Source organism: Lonchura striata, chromosome 7 (genome assembly GCF_050655825.1).
Source record: "Lonchura striata isolate lonStrDom1 chromosome 7, ASM5065582v1, whole genome shotgun sequence".
NCBI lineage: Eukaryota > Metazoa > Chordata > Aves > Passeriformes > Estrildidae > Lonchura > Lonchura striata.
The window spans coordinates 4,488,708-4,512,220 of NC_140709.1; the positions used below are offsets into that span (position 1 = coordinate 4,488,708).

The window sequence follows — 23,513 nt, forward strand, 5'->3', positions numbered from 1 at the left end:
TATGTCAGATTGATTCAGTGTCGCTGCTCTAAGGAGAAAGATGGGGACTAGCAAAGGACTACCCCACATGCTTGGGCACAGATGTTAATTGGGCTGGTTAAAACATGTTATTTTAGACCCATGGCCCCTGCAGTGAATTAGAGAACCATGCCAAGCTAAGCCAAGGTGTTTGCAGGACTGCAGGACGGTGTTTACAGTGACACAAAACAGCAGGACACAGGAGGTTCTCTCACCCTCAGCTTCCATCTGTAAAGATCAAGCCCTGCCCTGAGACAAATCCTTTCCCAAGATACTGAATTACCAACTTTATAACTCTTGTGGGAAGCTGGCACTTCCATGAAGAAGAGTGGGACTGGTTTGCCTTTTGTCTGCTGGGACATGCCAAGGTATTATTGAATTACATCAGGTTTGGGTTGTGGGGCTTTGCAGTGAGGCAGCCCCAAAGCAGAAACAGCTCTGGCATGGCCTCATGTAGTGATGGTAAGGCTATTAAATACTTTAAATATTTTAACAATTCGATCCCAAGTTGCATTTTAAAAGAAAGCAGCAAATAAATGTTTTGTTGTTGGAGGGAGCAGTTGGAGAGGAACCCAGTTTCATAAACTGGGCATAAAACAAAGCATACTCACAAAATTAGGAGAAGTTAAACCAAAATACCTAAATTCCTTTGGTGATGTGCACTAGCTGGGTTTGGGGGGGGGTTAAAGATGAGATTTTGGACTGAGTTGTTTTATTTTCAACAAGTCCTTTTTGCCCCAGCCTCAGACAGCAAAAGACAAATGTTCTGCCTCTCTGAATTACAGTCAGAACACACATTTTCCCATTAAGACACAATAGATTATTTCCATATTAAAATAACTACCTAGTCGATAACTTGCAGGAAATATGAAAGATGAGACAAATTAGAAAAATTTATATAGGTGAGTAAAAAGTGACTCACCTAAAACCATCCGTGAGTTAGAACGGTATTTCAGACAGCTCAAACGACAAGAGGGTGTCAGCTGGATTGGAATTTAATTCCCTGCTTACGTGTGGGCTGAGGTGCACAGAAACAAGTGGTTGGTGCCTCTGCTCCTGACTGAAGTGGTGTGGCCACTGGGTGTCATCCTTGATTCAGATGACAGCCAGAGACTGCAGCTACAGCAGAGCCTGCAACTTCCCGAGCAGTTAAATTCCACTCTATTTGATTGTACAACATACAGCAAATTGCTCTGCATTTAAATCAGCTATGCAATTGAATACTTTGACATAGACAAATTCTCCTTTGTCTCAGTGCCCTATTTGGAGGCCTGAAATGGCTGGTGGATGCAGGAAAGAAAGAAAAGTACTGCAACCGGGGCATAGGAACTACAAACAATATGATGAGTGATTATCAAATCTCAGGAAATATGAAATAACTGTGATTAAATAATGCAGAAGGTCGATGCAGGAAGTTTGGAATTATATCCTTGATTTCTCCCCAGGCTGGAAAAGCCTATTCCACATAGGTAATTTCATTTAAGATATTCAGTATCCAGATTCAGTACACAAATTAATTGACTATGTATGAAAGAGCTGATTCAGGAAAAACTAATCTAAACTCTTACCTACAATACCAAGCTAGTACCCTTAGAAAAGTTCCAAAATGTCATCAAGGAGGAAAAAAGACTGAAGGTCCTTGATATCTTATTAATTCCACCCCTAGCTATTCTGTAATTTTTCACTTTTTTTTCCACTGTTCATCATCTTCCCAGTTCCCCACAACCAGGATCCATGGGAGTCACACAACCAGGTGTGGCTGTGGGAGCAATGCCTGCACCTGGCAACAGGAGAGCAGGAAAAAACCTTCCAGAAGAAATATCCAGGTATCCAGTATGTTTTGCCTGTGTTCACATATAAGGCTGGAATCAGCTCACAACAGGTCATATGTCATCCTAATGAGTTTTCTGTTATGGGTGACTGAAAAGAACTTATCAGCATTATTTTGTTATCTCCTGGCAGTCTAGACAGTCTGAAACCAGCACATAGTGCAGCAAAGATGCTTATTATAATATTATTTGTCTCTGGAACCTGATTTAGTTTCCATTCTTCAAGCTAAAATAAAAGGAAGTGCCAGCAATCTCTCCAAGCATTACAGCCAGAAATGTTTACATTTGTCGGTGCATTAAATGTATTTATTCCAGTGTTCTTAATATACATAGATAAAGTATAGCCATAGAATGGCTTAAATAACAGGTATTTTTGTTAATGCAGCTAACCTCAGCTGATAGCTCAGCTTTCCATGGATTACACAGTCTTTCAGAACAGATCTCCATGTAATACTTCCCAGCTTTTCCAGTGGATATAATTGTAATGAAAACATGCCACTACTAAAGAGCTATTAGGCACAGAGTTGAAACTGTCTTTGATTTTGTTCACCAACCAAAGACTTCAATGATTATTTAAAATCCATTTTTAAGGGAAGATGTTAAATATTCTCTTTATATTAAGCAGCCTCATAGACATGATTTAGAATTCTTGTCTTTAATATTACCAACAGTCTCTTTTATGATTCTATTTAGTTAAGAAGTGATACCAGACTTAAAGAAGCAAATGTATTTTAGATGGGAGCACGTGCATTAGCAATTTCAAAATTTACTAAAGTTAGTGTAAAACAACCCATCTGAAGTAACAAAGTCAGATAACCAAATTGTCAAAATGTTTACTACCCCTTTCATTGAAGCAATAGATCAGTAACAAATATTAGCCCAATGAGTTTTTATTGAAACAGGAATTTTCCTCTATTTCTATAAATATATGCATAGATACACATGCCCATATTCCATGGCTAGGAATCTACATAATTTCACTTTCAGATCTCAATTCTGAAAGGGAAGGCTCTTTCCCATTTAAACTTCACAGCACCGTTTATTTCATTTATTTGGGAATTTATTATTAGAAAAATACTTACGCTGGTTTAATATTCTTGGAATGCTTTTCATGAATGTAGGCACCAGCAAGGCCTCCTGCTCCAGAATTCAAATACTGCAAAGAATAAATCAACATGTACATGTCATGTTCATTATCTGTAAAGTTCCCTCACCCTGATCTATAAAACAAACCAATTTTAACATTTCTAGTGGTTTCTAGATGGAGATATTAGCATTTGTCACAAAGTGCTGATGGAGGTAAAAGCAGATTTATTTTTTCAGATTAGTTTAAAAGTACCTCTCTTGGCTTATGTGCAGTATTTGAAGTCTAAGAGGCCAGAAAATTGAAGTACATCTGAAACTGTTCCATATATATATATAAAGCAAAGTCACAAAACAATTAATCTATGTCTGACAAGTTTTAATCTCACTAGGAGTCGAAGGACCTAAAGATACTCTGTGATATGAACTTATTAAACCCTGCTCTGTGATCTGAAATTATTAAAGCTTAGACAAGAATATTCTCTTATTTAGGGACCACATCATAAAATATTATAGCTGTGAAACATTCTTGGTGTGAGAAATAAGAGAGGAATCTCTGATTCCCATGTCCACAGGGCAGATGTTTAACCACCACCAGTGGCCATCTCACATCCACAAGACCTTGTAGGTCATTGCCACTGTTACTTTTTGGAACCACTCATAAAAAAGGGCACCATTAAAGTCAGTGTCCATCTCTTTGTTGTGGCAAATTCAAAGATTCAGCCAAGTCTTGCTCAACTGTTCAGGTGCAGCTCTTATTCACCTGACCTGTGTGCTGACCCATGAGATAAGTGACATTATGGAAAACGGCCTCCAACAATGAATCTGTTTTACCTTGTAGGAGCACCAGCAGGCAAAATCTACTCCCCAGTCATGCAAATGAAGCTCTACATTCCCAACAGCATGAGCCAGGTCAAATCCAACAAGGCATCCCTGCAGGAAAGAGATGATTATTAGGTTACTTATTAAGATAATCATCACTGTGAGATTATTTTGAAAATAACTCCTTCAGAGCTTAACATGCTCTTGGTATGTAGGCTATCTGGAGACTTCTTACAGAAGGAGAGAGTGATAGGACAAGTGTGAATGGATTTACACTCAAAGAGATTTAGGTTAGATGTTAGGAAGAAATATTTTTCTGTGAGGGTGGTGAGACACTGGAACAAGTTACTCAGAGAAGCTGTGGCTGCCCCATTCCTGGAAGTGTCCAAGGCCAGGGTGGATGGGGCTTGGAGCAGCCTGGGATAGTGGAAGGTGTCCCTGTCCATGGCAGGGGGTTGGAACAAGCCAATTCTTAAGGTCCCTTCCAACCCAAACCCTTCTATGATTAATCTATCAAGTCCCATCTGTTCTTAGGGATTACTAGAAACAAGTTTTCTATGCTACAGATACATGTAGAAATCAGCAATTTTTCTGTGATTTTTCTTCAAGGATGCTTGGATAGGGTTTAGATGTCTGGGGTTTTGATTGTGCAGTGAAGTGGAATCACTTGAAATGACTATTGAGAACAAATGCATAAACACAAACACTTCCTGTATGGCACAACAAACACCAGGCAGAGACAAAGCAGTAATGATCATAACGATGCCAATTACCCATGAACAATTGCATTCCAATAAATATTCATGGTCAAGGTGGCCCTGCTATTTAAAAGAGGAGTACCTTACTCTTTGGGAATCCAAATGGATGAGATAGCAGCTCTTGCAATGCCTTGATCTTCAAGAACTTTTATGCTTGTCATTAAAAAAAAAGATTCTGTCTCTGTGAAAAGTCTTGTATTTTCCATAACCACAATTTGCACAGGACACTGGGAAAAAGTGTGTGTCGGGGGTAACCACAATATCTAAGGACTGAGAGATTTCTAGCTCTAAAAGTATGAGTTTTACACATTAAATAACCACTGGATGGCAGCATTTTTAAACTAAAAAGTTATTCTAAGCTTTGCGATTTATTTAAGAGCAGAGAAATAAAACTGCTTTTTGTGCCTGGACTACAAATTAAATGCTATTTTACATTTTGCTTTTAAAACACAAACAGCTTGCTTGCAAGCAGCAGGGTAGGAATAAGAGCGAGAGCACAGTCTTCAGAAAAAATCAACGTCCAATAATAAAACAAAGGGTTTTTTAAAGAATCTCCTGCTGTTTCTTGCATGGAGGGAGTCTTAGCTAAATTATTTAAGAGGTACTTTGGTATATTTAATCTTCTGTATAAGCTAGATAACAATTTGTACGGAGCAGCATTTTAAGAAGATGTGACACGTTAATTTTAATGGAGACATTTGTGAAGTTATCAGCTTGAAAAGTTGCTCCAAAATGATGGGAAGAAAACTCACTTCCATAGCATTTACATGATCTAAATGTTGGAACTAGAGTCCCAGTAAATAGCCGTGGTGGCTTGATTTCACAGGGACACCCAGAACTGAGTTAAGAGAGATCAGCTGAAATGGTGAAGCTAATGCAGAGAGGCAGGGGCATGCTGAATTCCAATGGGAATGCTCTCATTCAGGGATAAAATGGCTTTGGATCACTGAAATCAGCTCCAACAAACTAAATCCAATTGCCAGTGAATGAGGAGGTTCTCATAGGGTTTTAAGGCATTAACTTCAAAACTTCAGTTGACTGGATTTAAACCTGAACAGGTACGTGCACCCCACACAAACTTTTGGGAGCAATTCTATGACAGATTCACTGGTTTCAGTGGAAACCAGGAATAACAGATGAGGCATAAGCAGAATGTGTGTGTCTGGCTGTACATTAGCAAAATTGAAACAAAAAAAACCCCAAAACAACAACAACAACAACAAAAAAAAAAAGGGAGTTGCTCATAAAGAAAAAGCATGTAAGAAATTTAATTCTATAAATAATGTGCCAAAATCAGTTGTCCTTTCCCTGTCAGTATGCCACATACTCTATAAAAAATTATGTTCAAGCCCATAATATCAAATTATGAAAATACAGCAGGTGGGGAGGTAGGAGGAGACACCTTGGGACAGCAACAGGTTGGATGCCCTCACAATAATGAGGTTCCATAACCACATCCACACGTGTGACCTTGACATGGACAAATGTTCTTGGGCACCAACAGTGGCTGCAATAGACCAGCTCGAACCCACTGTAGGCTCAGAGCCCACAAAAAGGAAGGTCATTCACATATCACCCATGGGTCATCTTCCTGAACTCCCTTTGCCACTCCCCACCACTTTGAAGCTGGTTGGCAGATCCTACTGGGCACTGTGTAACAAGATTGAGGCACGGGAAATTCGGGTTCAGTGCTGGCAGGGCTCCTGCCTCGGCTCGGAAACGCCCACTCGCACCAGTTTGTTCGAGTCGTCGTCTGCAAGATGGGTTGTGCTGGTTTGCTTTCCCAGGGAGGTGTCTGGCACTTGAGTCACACAAACAGCAAATGTTTAGCCACACAGATTGCACGGAAAGAGTAAAACAAACTGAAGCAGCTCTCCCTGCTGAAGGCACGCAGAACCAGGACTGCGTGGGAACGGCGCTTCCCCAGACTGGGGGGAGCAGAGCTCTCCATCTGCTCCGGGCAAAGGAGAGGACACGCGCTCTCCCCTGCCTCTTCCGCTTTATTCCAACATCTAAAAGTCATTTCTGCCAAGTGTCTGGGTAGCTGCTGATAACCAGCAGGTAACAACTCAGCATGGACAATGACATTTGGAGAGAGGGAGAGAAATGACAGCTTCACGCCAGCAAAGCTGGGACATTTAGAAAGAGAGACAGGGAAGAAATGAAGATGAAGGATCTTAAAGCTCTTCCTACTGGGACTCAAGAGATTAAAATATTTTACATAATGGTACGGAGTCAGTGGAAAGTACAATATAACTTATGAAAATTGTATTTGAAAGGCAGAGTCTCCTAAAAGTCAGCCATTTCTTCACTTGTAGAAGAATAAAACAACTCAGCCTCCTCCATCCTCTAGAGCAAGCTTGAAAGTACGAAACAAGGAAAACTGTTACATCCTCCTCAGCCTGCTGATGAGTCTCTTGCACAATACGTAGTAATTTCGATTTATCTGAGAGACCTTAGATGGAAAAATAGCCTGAGGTAATTTTTCAAGCTTAATTTAGTTCATTTAATATTTAATGACTTAATGAAGCTGTCTATGTGCAGAGCTTTCACTCTGGGAGGAATCTTAATGTACGCAGAGAACTTAGGAAATTGGCTTAAAAAATGTAAAAGGAAATCAGTAACTTAATTCATAAATGATTGACCTCAAGAATCCTAGGACATTTTCCAGGCCTCCAGAGCTCACGGCTCAAATCTCTAGCCAAGCCCTGATAGGGCACAACACTGTGGGACTTTATTTCAATAGTACATTAAAAGAATTATTAAGACCATCTGTGTAGGACTTTCTGACATACTGCCTGACAAGTGATTTTTTTTTCCCATCTTCTTCTCAAATAGCATTTTCACCTTGTATTTTCCCTTTCTGACTCGCTTGCTTGTCAGCTCTCCCCAGCCTATTTTCTGTTCAGGAGTGCAGGGTCATTCACCACCCTTCATCCCTGGGAAGGAGAACCTTGCATTTTTGCTACAAACATGACTTTTCAGCTTTATCTGCTTTTAAAAGAACTTTCAGCCTATCTGTGACAATATGTTGACTAGAGGACAGTTCTGGATTCATCAGGTCCAGAATCTCTTGAAGGAGATATGGTAAGTCAAATTAAAGCCATGTATAGATACATAGACACTAGTGATTCTGCTTCAGCAGTTTCCTCTAATCCAACAGCAGCTCCTAACTCCAGCTTTGGCCTGGGGAAAGAGGAGAGCAGCCAATTCTTTTGAAAACCCCACATTTCATGCATTTTGATAACCAGAAGCCCTCAGTCCAAGATAAGAAGAAGGGAGCAGAAATGCTTCTTACCAATAGAAACTCTTCATGAATCAACAATTTCATGTAAATATTTGTGATAAGCAGATGTTGAAGTGTAGTGTAACATTTTCTTACATAGAGGGTTTGTATAAACATATAAACAACACTTAACCTGTGGGCAGAATCTGTAAGGACATTGAGCTGAGTGTATCTGACAGGAGGGAAATAAAAACACGGCTGGCTCATGATTTTCAAGCCTTAAGGGTACTCAAACAGTTCTTCAGGTTGAATTAATTTTGCTTTTTCTGTATACCAATGATATTTTAGTTCATTAATCTACCTGGATCTCAATCCTGCACACTCAAACCACTAGAAATTCAATTTGATGGTCTGCTTTTTTTTTCTCTCTCTCTTGAAAAATCTGTGGAAGAAGAGATTCATGTCTATATTATGTCATTTCTAACAGGCATTCAGATGGAAAAAGGCCTTTGACATTTACCTGTTCCTGCTGGAATGCTGAATTGCTGTCACAAATTGCTCTCCTTTAGAAACATGATACGGTCCCTGGGTAAAATGTGTGGTGTTTTTGTGTGCATCCCTGTGGAAGCCCATACCCCTGAGTTAATACTATTATTATTATTATTTGCACTGCCTTGCAGAAATTTTAATCTTTCTCCACCAAGTCCTGGTTATCTCCTCAGATTTTATAAACATCAAATCCATTTTCCCTCTATGATATAAGCTGTGAGTAATAAGCTCTCTCCCAGAACACCACTTTGGGGCAGTTTAGAGCTATCAGTGAAACTGCATCTTTTCCACACATCCAAGTCTGCAGCCCACAGTCCTGAGAGCATCTTTGGAGAGGTGGAAAAGCAATAGGTTTTTCCCAGGTTGTTCATCTTTATGGAAAGGAAGGAAGATTTTTCTCTCTCTTTCTCAGACACCTTTCAGACACATCACAGAGTGGCTTTCTGGGAAGCAGCACTGAAGACATGTAGGTGTTGGCAGCTGAACGAAAGCTCTGCTGCCACCAGGAGAGAGAGAGAGCAGAGCAGTGGGTGGCATCATCCTGTTAATAACCTGTCTTCCCTTTCTAACATTCCAGCACGGTGGAATTGTGATTTTTTTTGTGGTCAGCAAAGTGCTGGCAGACACTCCAGAAAAGCACCACGACAGTGCTGCTTTTGGAGCTCCTGCACAAACCCACTTCCCCTGCAGCTGACTCCCCACTTTTCTTTTCACCCTGCTTTTCTATATCCCTGTCAGAAGTTGGTTTTGTTTTGTGCTGTTTTTAACACTGGATTTTAACACCAGGTGCTGCTCTGTGAGAACATTCCCTTTTTATATCCCACGGGCCCTGCACCAGCTCTCACACCTGCTCTGCTCTCCCAGGGGGGACTTTACCATCTCTTGCCGCCAGCATAACTTACGTCCTGACGTCCAGGAAAAATTCCACTGCCAGACCTACAGCTACAGAAGAGGTATAGCGTGCTGTGAGGTAGGAACCTCTCCAGGGAGTTAAACCATTAAATATAAGGAGTTAGCTGGTTTGCCAAAAATCCGGTGATACCAAATAAGTTTACCCTTCAGTGTTTAATCTTGTATAAGGTGCATCCAGTAAAAGGCTGACAGCATGGAAAGTCTGGTGACCTCCTGTTGATAAGACAACTTAATCAAAAACTATTTTCTCCTGGATTCTTAAGGCAATTGAAATTGGTAAAGTTTTACAGCTATGTCCGCAGAACACACTGCCTGCAAGCTCTGAAGGCTGAGTCATCACTAAAATACACTCATCTTGTGATGCTGATGTGCTCCACACTGTGCCTGTCTCTGGAAAACTCATCAGTGGAGTCTGAGCTCCATGGGGAGCTCACCCCCCTGCTCAAGGGGGGCAAAATCTGTCATAGCACAGCTACAGCAAAGGAGGAAAATCATGAAAGTCTCATGTTGAAAAAGTTCAGAAAAAGCTCAGAAATCTTACACAAACTAACTTTCAAAGACAGGTTAGAACTGTGATTGCCTCCTTCTCCTCCTTCACCGAGGCTCTTGGTGTTCTACCCTTCAAGAAAAGCCATGTCAAAGTTAATAGTCATGAATTACCTTTTCCAAATAGTTTTAACATTCATCTGCCTGAAAGGTTGCTCCCACAGGGCTATTTCCTCATGCAGCACACAGTCCCCAAAGGTCTGGGCACAGAGCACTTTTACATTTTACCAAAGACCTGCAAATTTCTGTGTTTTGTTCCACAAAAAAAAAATCAAAAAACCAACCAACCAAACAAACCCCCCCAAAAACAACAAAAAACCCCCAAAAAAACCCAAACAAAAAACAAACAACAACAACAACAACAAAAAAAACCCAAAAAAAAACCCAAAAAAAACCAACCAGCTGATTTCACAGAGAAAACTGATCTAAAATTAATGGAAAGGACACATCTGGAGCAGTCCTACCTTTTTTTGGCCAGCCCTTGTTATTCTAGGGATGTCAAACAATTGTCCCGTGTAGTACTGCACCCCACTGAACATAATGACAGCAATAGAGTCCCCCTCCTTCTCAATTACAGCCAGGATATCTTCAGTCCTCAAGGTCTCCTCCCCCTAAAACAAAATCAAAGGACACATTGGACATCAACTCTGGCAGTGATGACATTGCCATTCCTTATTTCATAATCTATATTTTACTATGGAAGAAGATCAAAAGCAAACCTTTGTCTTGGTAAGAACATACAAAAGTAGTGCTATGAGGTAGTCTACGAGCAAGTAACCTCAAAAAAAAAAAAATCATTAGCAACTGAATCTTGGAAGTGCCTGTTATAAAATGTCTATTCACTTCACACTCTAACATGCTTCATACCCCTTAGTATTTCTGACAGTTTTAATTTACAGTCAAAAATTCCTGGTGCAGACAGAATATCTAATGATTTTTAAGTGGCATCTGAAATTTGTGACACCCACAAGGTTTGAAAGTTGTCTATCAGCTTCACTCTTTACTTTTCTGATAAACTTGGTATCCCATAGGAAGCTATTATAAACCCGACATATTCATATTTCAAAAACAATGTCTCACACCATCAAAAGTACAAAAATCCCCAAACCTGTGGTCATTAAATATAGAAGAATTTCACCACAAGAAAAAATCAACCTCATTTTTGATTCTTTACAGGAAAATTACTGCCCCATCCTCCTCCTGTCTTCCTAGCAAGGGATCTTGTAAAACATACCACCACCTAGGGATCAATTAGGCAGTGAAAACCTAGAATTAAATTAGACTTGTTACTGAAAAAAAGCTTGGGCAAGATGGTTGAATTGCAAGGGACTGTTATTATCTCAACAATCTCTGCAAATCTATCAAGCGTTCAGGAGTGGGCTCTTTACTCACAAGATGACTCAGATTTCAGAAGCAAAAGGTCACCCTGGGTTTATAGTTAGGTGACAAAGTTCTTAATGCTGCAGAAGTGAAGCGAGGCAGCATTTCAAATTAATCTGAATTGCATATTACTGAGAGCAGACCTTTCCCTCAGCCCGTGCTGATGCAGACACAGTGGTGCTCGTGTTATGGCAACCTCAGGACATTCAAAGGACACTGGGAATTCTCAATGAGTCAAAATCTTATTTTGCAGGTGACTCAGAATGCTGCCTTTTTTTTTTTTTTGGAAACAGGAAAAATAGAGATAATAGATTTTTTTTGTTGTTGTTTATGTTGTTCTCCTGGGAAAGTTAACTATTGAATCAGCAATTACAAAATGGGCTCTAATGTCAAAAATATGCACAGAAAGACATCTGCTTATGATTCATACATTTTATCTAGATTTTAGCACAGATTACGACTTCTACACTAGAATATTTGAGAATATTCACATGAAATGTGTTTCTGCCCTTGGTGGCAGCAAGCAGAAGTGACAGATTCCCCACCAACCTGCCGTGGCTGCAGCAGGACCATGCTCTTCTCCACATCCAGCCCGTGCAGTCGGAGCTGGGACTCCACAGCATACTAGAAGAGAATTCCATGCAGACAACATTAACTCAAATACATGAAAAACAACTCCAAGGAAAAAAAGGAAAAACATATCAGAGCTTGAGGAAGGTGTTCAGATGCCTTGCCTTTCACTAAAAGAAACGCTTGAAAGCATAATCCAACTCCACTGAGAAATTCTTAGATTTCCTTTGGATTAAAAAACAAACTGAATTTAATTCACATGAGAATTAATTTAGTTCCTTTGCAAGGACAAAGTCAAAGCCTGAATCCCACAGGATAAAACCATGGAGCAGAACGAGGGTGGAGATGGAGCCCTTAGCAACCTGCTCCAGCGGTGGCATCCCTGCCCATGGCAGGGGGTTGGGAACAGGTGGTGATCTTGAAGTCCTTTCCAACCTAAACCATTCCATGGTTTTGTGGGGATGGATGCAGTCCACCAGAGGCCAGAAAGCCAAGCCTGTAGGGATAACAGGCAAGGAGGACTGAGCATCCCTTCTCCAGGAGCCTTGGGTACCCACGTGCCCTGCTCCAATAAAAATGAGGTTTGGCCAGCACAGACATCCTGCCCTGTGACATTCTCACCTCTTCTATTTGCAGCACAGCTGGAGGGAAATAAGAGCTTCAAACTCTCAAGCTATTTAAAAAATCCTATCTGCTGATTTTATCGATAAGTAATGGTCCTGGAGATCAAATAACAATCATCAAGTAAGAGTATAAAAGAATTTAAAATTTCACGACAGGAACTGGAGCAATGGCAGTTGCAGAGATTATTACTGAAGTGCCATAGAAATTTAAGAGCATGGAGTGTAAATGTACAAGTGCATGTGGAACAAATGTGGGATTAATCTGAACATTACTTAGAATAAAAGCTATTTGAGGTGTATACATCTGTGCCAGCATCTTCATTACAAATAAACCTGTTAGTAGCTCGAGTCACTTTTATTGCACCTTAGAGATCAAATTTGTTATCAATTTCCAGGAGTTTACGGTGCTGATGATAAAGTAGCAGTACCCCACAAACCCAAAGATTAATTTGCTCGAAGCTCTGATGCACAGGCTATTGTCTTTTATTTTATAGCAGACAAATTATGTTTGAAATAGTAATCTAAACTGCTAAGAACAAACATTTCCATCTCTGTCTGGGGATATATAAGTCTTAATGTTGTGAATTTGTATTGATTTGGTTTCATAAAGTATACAGCAACAAGAATTAATAAAACATTTACAACTTTAGTTGATTTAGGCCAATAGGTTGCTCAATGTCTTTAAAAAGACTAATAAATCAATGCACCCATTCATTCTTTTCCTCATGCAACACTTCTTATTTGAACAAAAGGAATAAAGCTACGATCTGTAAGTATGCTGAGCTCAAAAGTTTCTGACAGATTTTTTATTGTAATGCTACTTGGACAAGATGAGCTAATAAATATTCAAATCATACTACTGATATGCTTTGGAAAAATATGATTAATAATACAAATATGGTGAAATATTAATTTCTTACATGGTCAGATGGAAAGGCTCTTGCTTCTAGAAGAATTTTATAGCGTCTTGGGGTAGGCTTAAAGAATGATAGCTGTTAAGGAAAAAAAAAGAAAGAAATATTGAAATCTATCTAAGCAGAGATGAGAAAGATGCTCCCAGCATGTTACTTAATAAAGACTGCTTTAATTTCATGCAGACCTACAGAGAATCCCCCAGAAATTACAAATATTTCTTTGTCCATATAACATTTATCAAAGTAGGAAAGCGTTATAATACTGTATTTCACATATCCATAACAAAGGCCACCAAAACTCAGAGTGAAAACTTGCACTTACAGGAATCAATGGCAAAGCTTTGACTGCAGCCAGGCAAGCTGGGATTTCACCCAGCTCCATCCAGCAATCAAAAGCAGCAGCTGAAGTGTAGCAGGCAGTGAAAAAGAATTAGATTTACATCCCTGCCCTTAAACTTTAGTGGTGGAATCATCCCTTACTCCAAAACAAGGCTTGACCAAAGAACTGATCTCAGCACCTAGCGGTGGGTGATTTTTTCTTCTCAGGTCCTGGTCACCATGCCAGGAGGACTATGAAGACTTACAAGCCCTCCTGCTCAACTTAGTTTGGGTTCCACAACTCTGGGCATGGTCTGTGTACTCCAGAAATTCACACCTAATTCAGGGCAGAGTAGCCACATGAATTGGCTGCACCAAGCCCACCCTGGCCTGCTCCAGGTTCATTAATTTTAAAAGGTCCAGGGAGCAGATCCAAGTGATAAACCTTGTTGTGAGAACCACCCAGAGCAAAGCATCACATCTACACTCAGTGGAACCAAATCTTTGGAAATATTGGAGAATCAGAGACAGGCATTATGTAGCCACAGGGAGCACCTCAGCATAAATAGACACATTTATGGCTGCTATGGCATGCAGGTCAAAATGCTTTAGCACATTTTAGGCCCATATAAAATAGCATAATTCTAATTGTCATCTCTTGTATGCAGCCACATTTTAAGTTGACTGATATTCCAGCTTTGTCTTGCTCACAGTTGAGCTCCTTTTCCTTAACTTTGAAATTTGGCATGGAATTGAAATTTGAGAAGTTACTTGTAAATGTTTCTTAAATAATAAGATTTCCTCTGGCAACTGACATACAACACATGTGAGAACAGCTGAAACTTCCCCTACAGAGTCCTTGAAAAATATTTCTCTGTCCAGCTTTTCTGCTCAGTATTGAGTCTGGCCAGGTCTTGCACATGCATTATTCAAGATACAACTCCCAAGGCTTAAAAACTTAATCTGTCACCCAGTGTTGTCTCTGTGAGGTCCTCAGAAAACACTTTGCTTACACACAGAAAGAAAGGAGAAAAATACTTGTCAACACAAGATGAAATATTCATCATAAAGACATACCATCTGAAGGTGTAAGTTAACAGTGAGCCCATTCATTAAGGCTATTTCTTGTCTCTTGGCCCCTAAAATAATAAAAAAGATAAAAAGTTTGACAAATGGTTAGAGGTTTTCTTTCAAAGTTCAGAGAAATAGAACAAAGAGCAGAGAACAGTAGTGAGAAAGCAAAAGGATGAATTCAGTCAATGTTCAGTTCAATCTCCAAAGCCTGGAAAGGAAACAAATGTTTGAGGTGTCATCAGAGTGAAATAAAAAGATTTCTTGTCTGACTCTACATTGCACTGGCAGGAAAATATTTATTTTTTCAGGTCAGACACAGAAAACAAAAGAAAAAGAACTAAATCTTTTTATTTCCCAGCAAACCACCAGTGGATTTATTAGCTTGAATACCTCAGACAAGTGAGGTCACAAAGACTATATGTAAAGCAAGACTTGAAGACTTATTTTTGTCAAAAGTTCATATGTAACACAAGAGAGAAAACATATTGAGATAATCATCTGTTGTAAGTGGTTACTGTAATGTCAAGATAAATCTCATCCCTAATGAAAAAAATAAAATTAGCAAAATTGACCTATTGGATATAACAGACCATTATTAATGTAGCAGCTTCACAAGAAGCCATACCCACATTGCTCCAAGGAGGATAATAACAGATGCCTTTGGACTACAGCTAATCACAGACAGAGCTAATTAGTAGCAACTAATTGTTGTTAGCAAGTATTTAGCAACAAATTCTCCAGCATTTGTCAAGCCCTGGTGAAAGGTTTTAGGTAGGACAGGGAATTGTGTGTTGGGCAGGGAGGGAGGCACCAAGGTATGGGGAAAATCAATTCCTGTTTCCTTCTGGAATGCTTGGTGTCTGTTGTTGAAAAGCAGAAATTCATTCTTGAGATAAATCAATATCTTGAGAGTCTTTAGATGTGTTCGTGCACCTGTCCTGATCCTCACTCAGCCACAGACTCTCCAAACGGGGAGAGGTTGCAGAGCAGGAGAGATGAAGAGAAGTGTAAGCAGGCAGGGAGGGCAACAGCCACTTTTGGAATCAATAAAGAGGAAGGAAAAGATGATTTTAGGATATAAAAGGGTAAGGGGAGCCACAAGAAAAGGAAAGCTGAACCCTGAATTTCTCCTGTCCCTGCCTTACACTGCCACCATGTCCTAAACAGTTTAAATTCAGAGTGGTTGCTTTGTCAGTGTAGGAAAAAAGATATAACCCTGGGTTCAACACCATACAGGCAAATATAGCCAAAGAACATGGAAATCTATAATTATAATTACATTATACATCCCTCCCAAGCAGGCCTCAGCTTCTGCCAGCCCAGGAAAAGCCATTCTTATTGAGGTGTTCAAAGAAATTTCCATGTGTTGCTGAAAGCTCCAGCTTTTGGACAGAAGGATTTGGAAAACTGGGAATGATCAGTCTAGGGGATAAGCCACAACAAAAATGAGGTGTCATGAATAAGCTCCCTCCTCCTTCAGACACCAGGAGCATCATCAAGTTTGTGGAAACAAACATATGAAGGACTGGTTCTTCATAGGGAAAAATAAGATTTTTTTCTTTACTTAAATTCCTCTCCTTTGCTTTCTTTTCTTCGCTCTGATAGCATTGCATCTTAAGGCTCCATGCTGCTGGAAGAGGTCACCTTGGGGTTGTTCTATTGCAGATCCAGGAGACAGCTAGAGAGAGTGATTGCAGCTCAAAACAGTATTATTTGCAGTCTTAATATTTCTATGGAACTCTTGAGGCTGAAAAAAGGGACAGGATCAAGAAATGTTATTGTTCTTATTTGTCCCTCTGCTCCTTCCCTGAAATCTGTGGTTTTCACAGCAAATTCTGCATGAGCAATCCTCTGCCTGCTGTACTGATTCTGTATAAAACAAATGGTTAATCTGTAGATCACTTTTAGCTGCATGTTAGCATCCCAAATTAAATATGACACTACATTTGTCATGTAAGTCTTGGTCTTCCGTAAATTATATATTTATTAAAAGCCTTCCATTATTGAATTTCATGCCCACAAAACAAACCTCATCCATGTCATTGGAAAACCGTTATCCTTTATAACCTGCACTGCATTTCAGAAAACAACCTTTCCATGATCCAATTAACCTATTACAATATTCAAAGACCCGGCACACGGGAGACAAAATTATGTTTGCCTTCCTTATTTCCTAACTTTATACCATATCTCCAGGACAGGCTAAAACCTGTATGTTCTGCATGATAAATCTCCTCTTTAATAAAAGGAAGCAGCGTTTGCAAAGTACAACTTCAGAGACAATTATGATTGCGTTAGGCAGACACTGCCATCCTTCTCATCTCTGACTGCCAGGGAAGTTTGATCCTCGCTGGAGTAAGTAAAAAGCATTTTGTGAAATGATTGGAAAAAGGCTAAGGGCCCCAGTTTTGAAAACATTTTGGTTATTTCAAATAATCCTTATCACTCAAAGTCACTCCAGATCTGCTCAGCGTTCAGTCTTCCCTCAACAGAGACCTGCCCGAGCCCATCGCGGAGCAGCAGCCACACAGTTAATCTTGTTCCATCAGAAGGTGATCCTGCCAAGGTTGTAATGTTTTAATAAAGTCTGCTAGGAGAGGCAGAGATTGCCTTCACTGCCTTCTGCCACTTGGTGTGAGCACAGGAAAAAAGCTTTGGCCTCCACTGACCTTGACTCTTCATTTCACAACATATTTACTACTGTAACTTTCATTGAACAAGAAAATGTGACTGCCTTTAATAAGCAAGGTGCTCGTGCACTATAAACCATTAAGCAGACAAAAGTGCTTTACAGTCCTTGGTCCATTCCTGAATAAGTTTTAGTTACTACCACTACTTAGGGTGAGAATTGACAATTCTTCCTCTTCCTCCAAAGCAGGTTCAGTACTGAATAAAAAACACAGTAAGGTTCTGTTATTGTTCTTACATTAAAGTCAATAAGAAAGCAAATTCAGAATTCATTCAGCTACATACTCATGTATAATCAATATTATTTTTTGTTGTAAAATGGTACTTAAACATAAATTGTGAGGGTAGGAACTTTAAGATCCTTTCCAACCTAAATCACGTCACGAATCTGTGGAATACCACATTGAAAAGAGCACTTTAACATAGATTTTTTTCCCCTCCATTTATCCTTTTAACTTCATCACCATTGCCTACAATTTTAAAAATTGGAATTTACTATGATACATTTATTATTCGGGAAATATTAATTCATCTGCATTCTAAGAATCACTCACCTGTGTCCTGAAAAAGAACCATGAGGGTATTTTCTAAACAAAACCCTGCACACAAATTTGAGGGCCAGATGTGAGCCTAGACATTTTACAATTTAATCAAACAAAGCCCCAGAAATTCTGGAGAACAGAATCTAAACCATGTTTTATATCTTTGAGAAAAACAACATGAAGCACTTCCCAGGAAATAACTTTAAAAACAAAAAATTAGGTTATAGTGTTTAGATGACTTCAGTCATAATTTTTAATTGAAAATTTTGGAATATTTGTTTACCATGAAGAAAATGATAATAAGTTCATTGTGGTTAAGCCATGTAAAAGCACTGGCGTCACATGGAGCTTGGTAAATAAAAGGAAGGTGAGGAGATGGACGAGGAACCAGATGAAATTTAAGTAAAGCTCTCATTTCCATCTCCTTACACCTACAATGCATCTTGTAGCTAAATTAATATTAAAATAGAAGTTCAGTTGGCAGCCTCTCCAAGACAGATGTTAAGGGTAAAAGGGTCCCAGCCTCGTTCTCTGCTTTCTGCAGTGACTTTTAACCTGCAGCTGAGCCAGGGGGACCCTGGCAGGGCAGAGGCAGGAGGTCAGGGCTCAGCCTGCCTCGGGGCTCCCCATTCTGCAAACACAGCAGAGGCAAACAGCCACAGCAGGGGAGGCAGAGAAAGATGATAACTTTCCAGCTGTCCTTTGGGGGATCTTAGCTCTCTCTCTCCTGTTTATGTGAAGAACATCTTACCTTGGTTACTAAATGGGTCTTGGTCTTACCTTGGTTACTAACTGGGGTGCCTGCAAATATGACATAAGAGAAGTTCTTGTCTGCCTGCTTAGTTAAATTCAAGGTTTCCAGTTGAAAATTCCAAGGCATCTTTCCACATCTTCCTGGTTGTACCCTACCAGAACAAGAATATCCACTGGCCAAGGGAGATGGGTCATACTGGAGAAACCTTTAAATCAGCTGTGTTCAGCATTTCAACACCCTCCACTCCTTTACATTTCCACATTTTTATGTCCTATGATGCTTAATGGATGAGGGTGCTGAGCTTGCCCTTGAATGTAATGAAAGCAAGAGAAGTAACTCCTTAGCCTCCTAAGCAGCACCAGGTACAACAATACCAATTTACAAAATCAGAATCCCCAATCTCCATTTTGAGATTTTTATTTCATTCTGCAGATGGGATTTTTCTACATAGTGCAGTGATGCAGCCACACTCATATTTATATTATCTCAGAGTTTACATCATGGATAAACCAACTACAACTATAATTTATTGCATTTGTTCTGCTCCAATAATAACACCCACTATTTTAGCTATTTGGAAACTTCATAAAGAATTCAGAGGGGGATTTTATTTATAAGTTTATAAATAAACTTGTCATGAAACATTTGTTAATGTCTCTGCTCCCAATTGTTCCAACCCCATTTGCTTTGCTTGAAGGAGAAAAACCATAATTTTCTCATTGAACACTTGTCTGCAGTTGGAGGAGAAATTACAATACAATATCTCGAATGCAGTAGGCCAACATAAGGGTAATATTTTTCCTTAGTGATGGCACAAATGAATGCCTGATAATTCAGTTCTGATAGTCACTATTGAGGGCTGCTTTCAACACCTACATTGAAATATGGGCCAGATCTCCCCAAAATCTACTAACCTAGCCTTGGCAACAGCTGGGAGGGCTGGGGAGAAAAAGATAATTTCTTCTTCCTCCTTTAGAGACAACTCTGAAGGAAATCCTAGTGAAAGATTACTTTAGCAACTACATGGAGTAAAACGTGATAGAGGAGATTTGCATTCCCACTCAGCTGACTGCTCTCATGGCAAACTCACCAGGAGGAGTCTCCAGGGCTCCTCAATCTCTGGAATAACCAGGAGTGCTTCCTGCCAAAGTCCTGCAGCACTGCAGGCTCCTCAAGGGGGACAGCAGAGTCATGGGAACTCATCAATAGCAGGTCCTGCCCCAGTTAGCTGCTTCATTACCATAAGCAACACTTAAATATGAGTCTGGATTTAGTGGCATGGAAAAGAGGAAAACCAGAAAATTTCTAGATAGAAATAATTTACCAAAGGGGAAAGTTCATAATTTTACTTCTGGAAGAGTGACTGAGAATCTGTAATACCAAGTACCCTTTAAATGGGCTTCACATGGCTTTTATGGTGGTTTATGATGCTCCAAGAAAACTTCTGCTGCAATTAGTTTCATGATATGCACATGGTCATACATTATCACACACATTCATCCCCTAAAACACTTGCACAGCCTTAAAATAAAATGTTAGTCCATGCACAAGAAAACCTGCTTGCAAACAGAAGAATAAAAGGAACTAATTTCTGCCTACAAAGTTTCAGGTTTTTGAGTCTTAAAGAATGTACATGTTGAAGGCAACTCTCAATAGTGACTATCAGAACTGAATTATCAGGCATTCATCACTAAGGAAAATTTGTTTTATTTCTGGAGAAAGGTTTTCCCCTGCGTGTCACACCTACCAACCAGCTCAGCCATCAGGTCCACGATGCACTCGTCTGCCAAAGCCCACGGGCGCTGGCCATTGAAATGGCCATGGACACCTCTGAAAAGGAAAGGAAAATGATGAAAATGTGTGGTATTCTAATTGGATCAGTCCTAAGAATCATATCTGATTTGTAGACTACACATTTGGAGGATAAGGATTGCCTAAGCTGAGCACAACACTTTTCTCATACCATTAAACCTGAGAACAAAGGCAATTTTTTGGTTTATGACAGGACTTCAGTTGCTTGAAAATTTACTTTGGCCCACAGAATTCCTCTGGAAATTCCTCAGAATTAAAGATGATAGCTTTTTCACAAGCCCTCTGGAAGAGTCTACATGGGTTCTGTAAGGAAAGCTGGGACAGGGCATCCCAGTGTGGGATGGCACCTGCTAAGCCAGGCTCGTGTCCCTGCACAGAAAGCAGAGATCACCCCACAGACTTCCCAACCTGCATTTCAGGCTGGGCATTAGATAGGGCAGAGGATGAGAGACTTAAACACTGCCTTGCACCCAGGCAGGAATATTTCTTGTCAGAAACAATTTCCATCCTCCTGCATCTCCTGTCTGAGCTGACTCTTCTGCATAAACCAGAGGGTACTTCATGCAGGGGCAGGTGCTTCCCTGCAACAACAGAGCTGCTTGCTAATTTTTATTGCTTCTCTTCTCCCTGAAAATTGTTCTAGATCTCAGTGTGCATAAAGAATTTTGAGTTGACAAAGGGTATTTTAAAACTTTCTATTTCAAACTGCTCCTGTCTGCAGGGGATCATATGGTCACCTTAAGATCAAGTGTGTTGCTACTCTGAAGTGACAGATGTATAAATTCAGTTCTGGATTAAGTGCCCTGAACTAAATTTTCCTGCAATTATGACAGAGAAGAAAACATGTAAGTTTTCTTATATATCTGCCATGCATATATAAATAAAAAGTTGTCTATTTTCTTAAACATGCAGGGTGTAGAGTACAGATTTAAATGCAAATGGAGGCAGATTGAGAAAAGTAATAATGCTGCTAATCCAGGAAAACATTGCTCTGGGCTCCCATCTCACACTGGATGATTTTCATATTTGCTGAACACCACAGGGTACTTGTGGAGTTAGAAACACCAGACTGCATGAGGTTGAGTATAAAGCTGTTTCAAAATAAAGACAAAGCCAGTAGGAAGCTGGGTAGAGAGCAGAAGAAGTCCTAAAAGCTTTGATGTGAGAGAAAAGGAAAAAAAGTAGTAAACCTTTTAAAGAAGAGCTGGCCCACAAGATTCACTCAAAATCATAGGAGGACAGCTGGCAGATTAAGACATGAGAAAAGAGGATACATGAGACATTACCCCATCCTCAAGGCTATTTAAAAGATTGGTTTTCCCTATCCACCTTATACTATTCCTTCTCAGGTAGAGTTTCATTCTGTTTCTTGCAAAAATTACCTGTGCATTTTACAGTCAGACCCTTTTTGATTGACTTGAGTCTAATTCATGCCTCATAGGGATATTTCCAAAAGAAAACTACAATCCTAAAATATAGGGGAGATGATGCTTTTAAAAAGCACAGCTGTATTAACCATTTGAAGCCTCTCATCCTTACAAAACCTCATTTAATTTTGGGCTAGATTAGGTGAATAACGGAAGGAGTGCAAAGGTACAGCTGAACACCTCTTACAGATAAAATAACATGCTCAACAAGTCCAGTCCCACACAGACAAGGAGGACCCTGCTCCTCAGTTTGGATGAGGTCCTGGTGCAGCAGCTGACTGCTTTCCTCCATTTTACAATTGCTCTCTGATGAGTCCTCGACAGCAGAGAGCAGGCAGTGTGAAATAACCCTCATTTACAAGAGCATCTCATAGATGAGGAATAAAGGCAGTGGGTGGGGAAGGGAGAAAATACTGTGAGGGGCAGGAGTTGTGCTAAAATGTCCTCCCTTCTATCAGCCCAAAATGCAGCTGCATTCCCTGAAGACAGGGGTATATGTTTCACAAACAGCAAGACATTTATTGGTAATTTCCTGTCTTATTCTTTACTGTAATACAGCGATCAAGGGACTTTAGGATAATACAGTCTGTTAAAATAAAACCCCCAAAGATTTTTCAGTGGTTCCCAAGCCTGAGGGAATCTGTATTTCTGAAAGAGGATAGCAAATATAATAAGATGGGAAAAATAAGTCCTAACTACCTATGGGACTCTCTTTCATTAGCTTTCTCTGATTTTATAGCCATTAGTGTCATCCTAATGGGAATTTACTAATGAAAGTTCTCTCTATCAGCACACAGCACTATCAGAATTTCAGAATAAATTTCCAAGTTATCATGAAAACAGTTGTGAGATTTTGGTCATGAGAATGTTTTATTTTGAGAGGAGAACATGGACATTTAGCCATATTGAAAGGAGGGAGAGGCAGCATTCATTATTATTCTTATTATTATTATTACGGCACAGCTTACAGCTTGCCTCCCTCTTGATGGCCAATATAAATGCCAAGAGACAAAAATTATTGCCTCTAAAATGGTAGTTAAAAGCATATTCTTGGACCCCTTTTTTATTTTAATCACATGAAACTCTGTAGACTTTGCTGATGGCACAATACATCCTATTACACTTAGGTTGTAAAATTCTATGCTCTGCCTCAGAGAATTTATATCTCTGTATATTATACCACCCATCTCTCAGCTCTGGTAGGCACTGGGGGTAATAATCTTTAAGGACACAAATGCTTCTGGCATTCCCCTCATACATGGAGAGCCTACATCCCTTTTTTCATCCACTGCCCCCTAGGTAGCAAAAGAGATTTAAATTGAGGTATCAAAATTAATGAATACAAAACTTCACCCATCAAATCACAGAACATCAGACAACCAGATATTTCTTCAACTTCTATGAGAGTTTCTCATTGTGCAAATTAATTTTTAGTTGGTTACCATTTTATTTTCAATTTGGCAGGAAATCACAATGCCATGTTTTATTCGCTGAGGTCTGGTTGATTTAAAGCTTGCTAGGGGAGCTGGAAACACATTTTCTGAGATGATCCCAGGGTTTCAAAGGCGGTGAGAAAAGGAATTTAAATTAATTGCCATCTTCAGGAATCTTCTGCGCTCATCCAAATCTTGTTCAAGTGCAAATTTCCTTCTTGCTCCTTTGCCAAAA

The 23,513-nt window shown here is 39.8% G+C and overlaps 1 protein-coding gene across 7 annotated transcripts in view; it reads right to left on the reverse strand.

Moving 5' to 3' along the window:
- KYNU (kynureninase) overlaps positions 1 to 23,513 on the reverse strand; it is a 61,203-nt gene that overhangs the window by 20,722 nt on the left and 16,968 nt on the right. For all 7 annotated transcript variants that reach the window (XM_085584126.1, XM_085584129.1, XM_085584128.1 and 4 more), the window contains 7 exons: positions 20,354 to 20,436; positions 14,626 to 14,687; positions 13,237 to 13,308; positions 11,673 to 11,747; positions 10,208 to 10,354; positions 3,765 to 3,863; positions 2,930 to 3,003 (listed from right to left, as the gene is read on the reverse strand). In XM_085584126.1, coding sequence (XP_085440252.1) covers positions 2,930 to 3,003; positions 3,765 to 3,863; positions 10,208 to 10,354; positions 11,673 to 11,747; positions 13,237 to 13,308; positions 14,626 to 14,687; positions 20,354 to 20,436 — 612 coding nt within the window. The remainder of the gene's footprint in view (positions 1 to 2,929; positions 3,004 to 3,764; positions 3,864 to 10,207; positions 10,355 to 11,672; positions 11,748 to 13,236; positions 13,309 to 14,625; positions 14,688 to 20,353; positions 20,437 to 23,513) is intronic.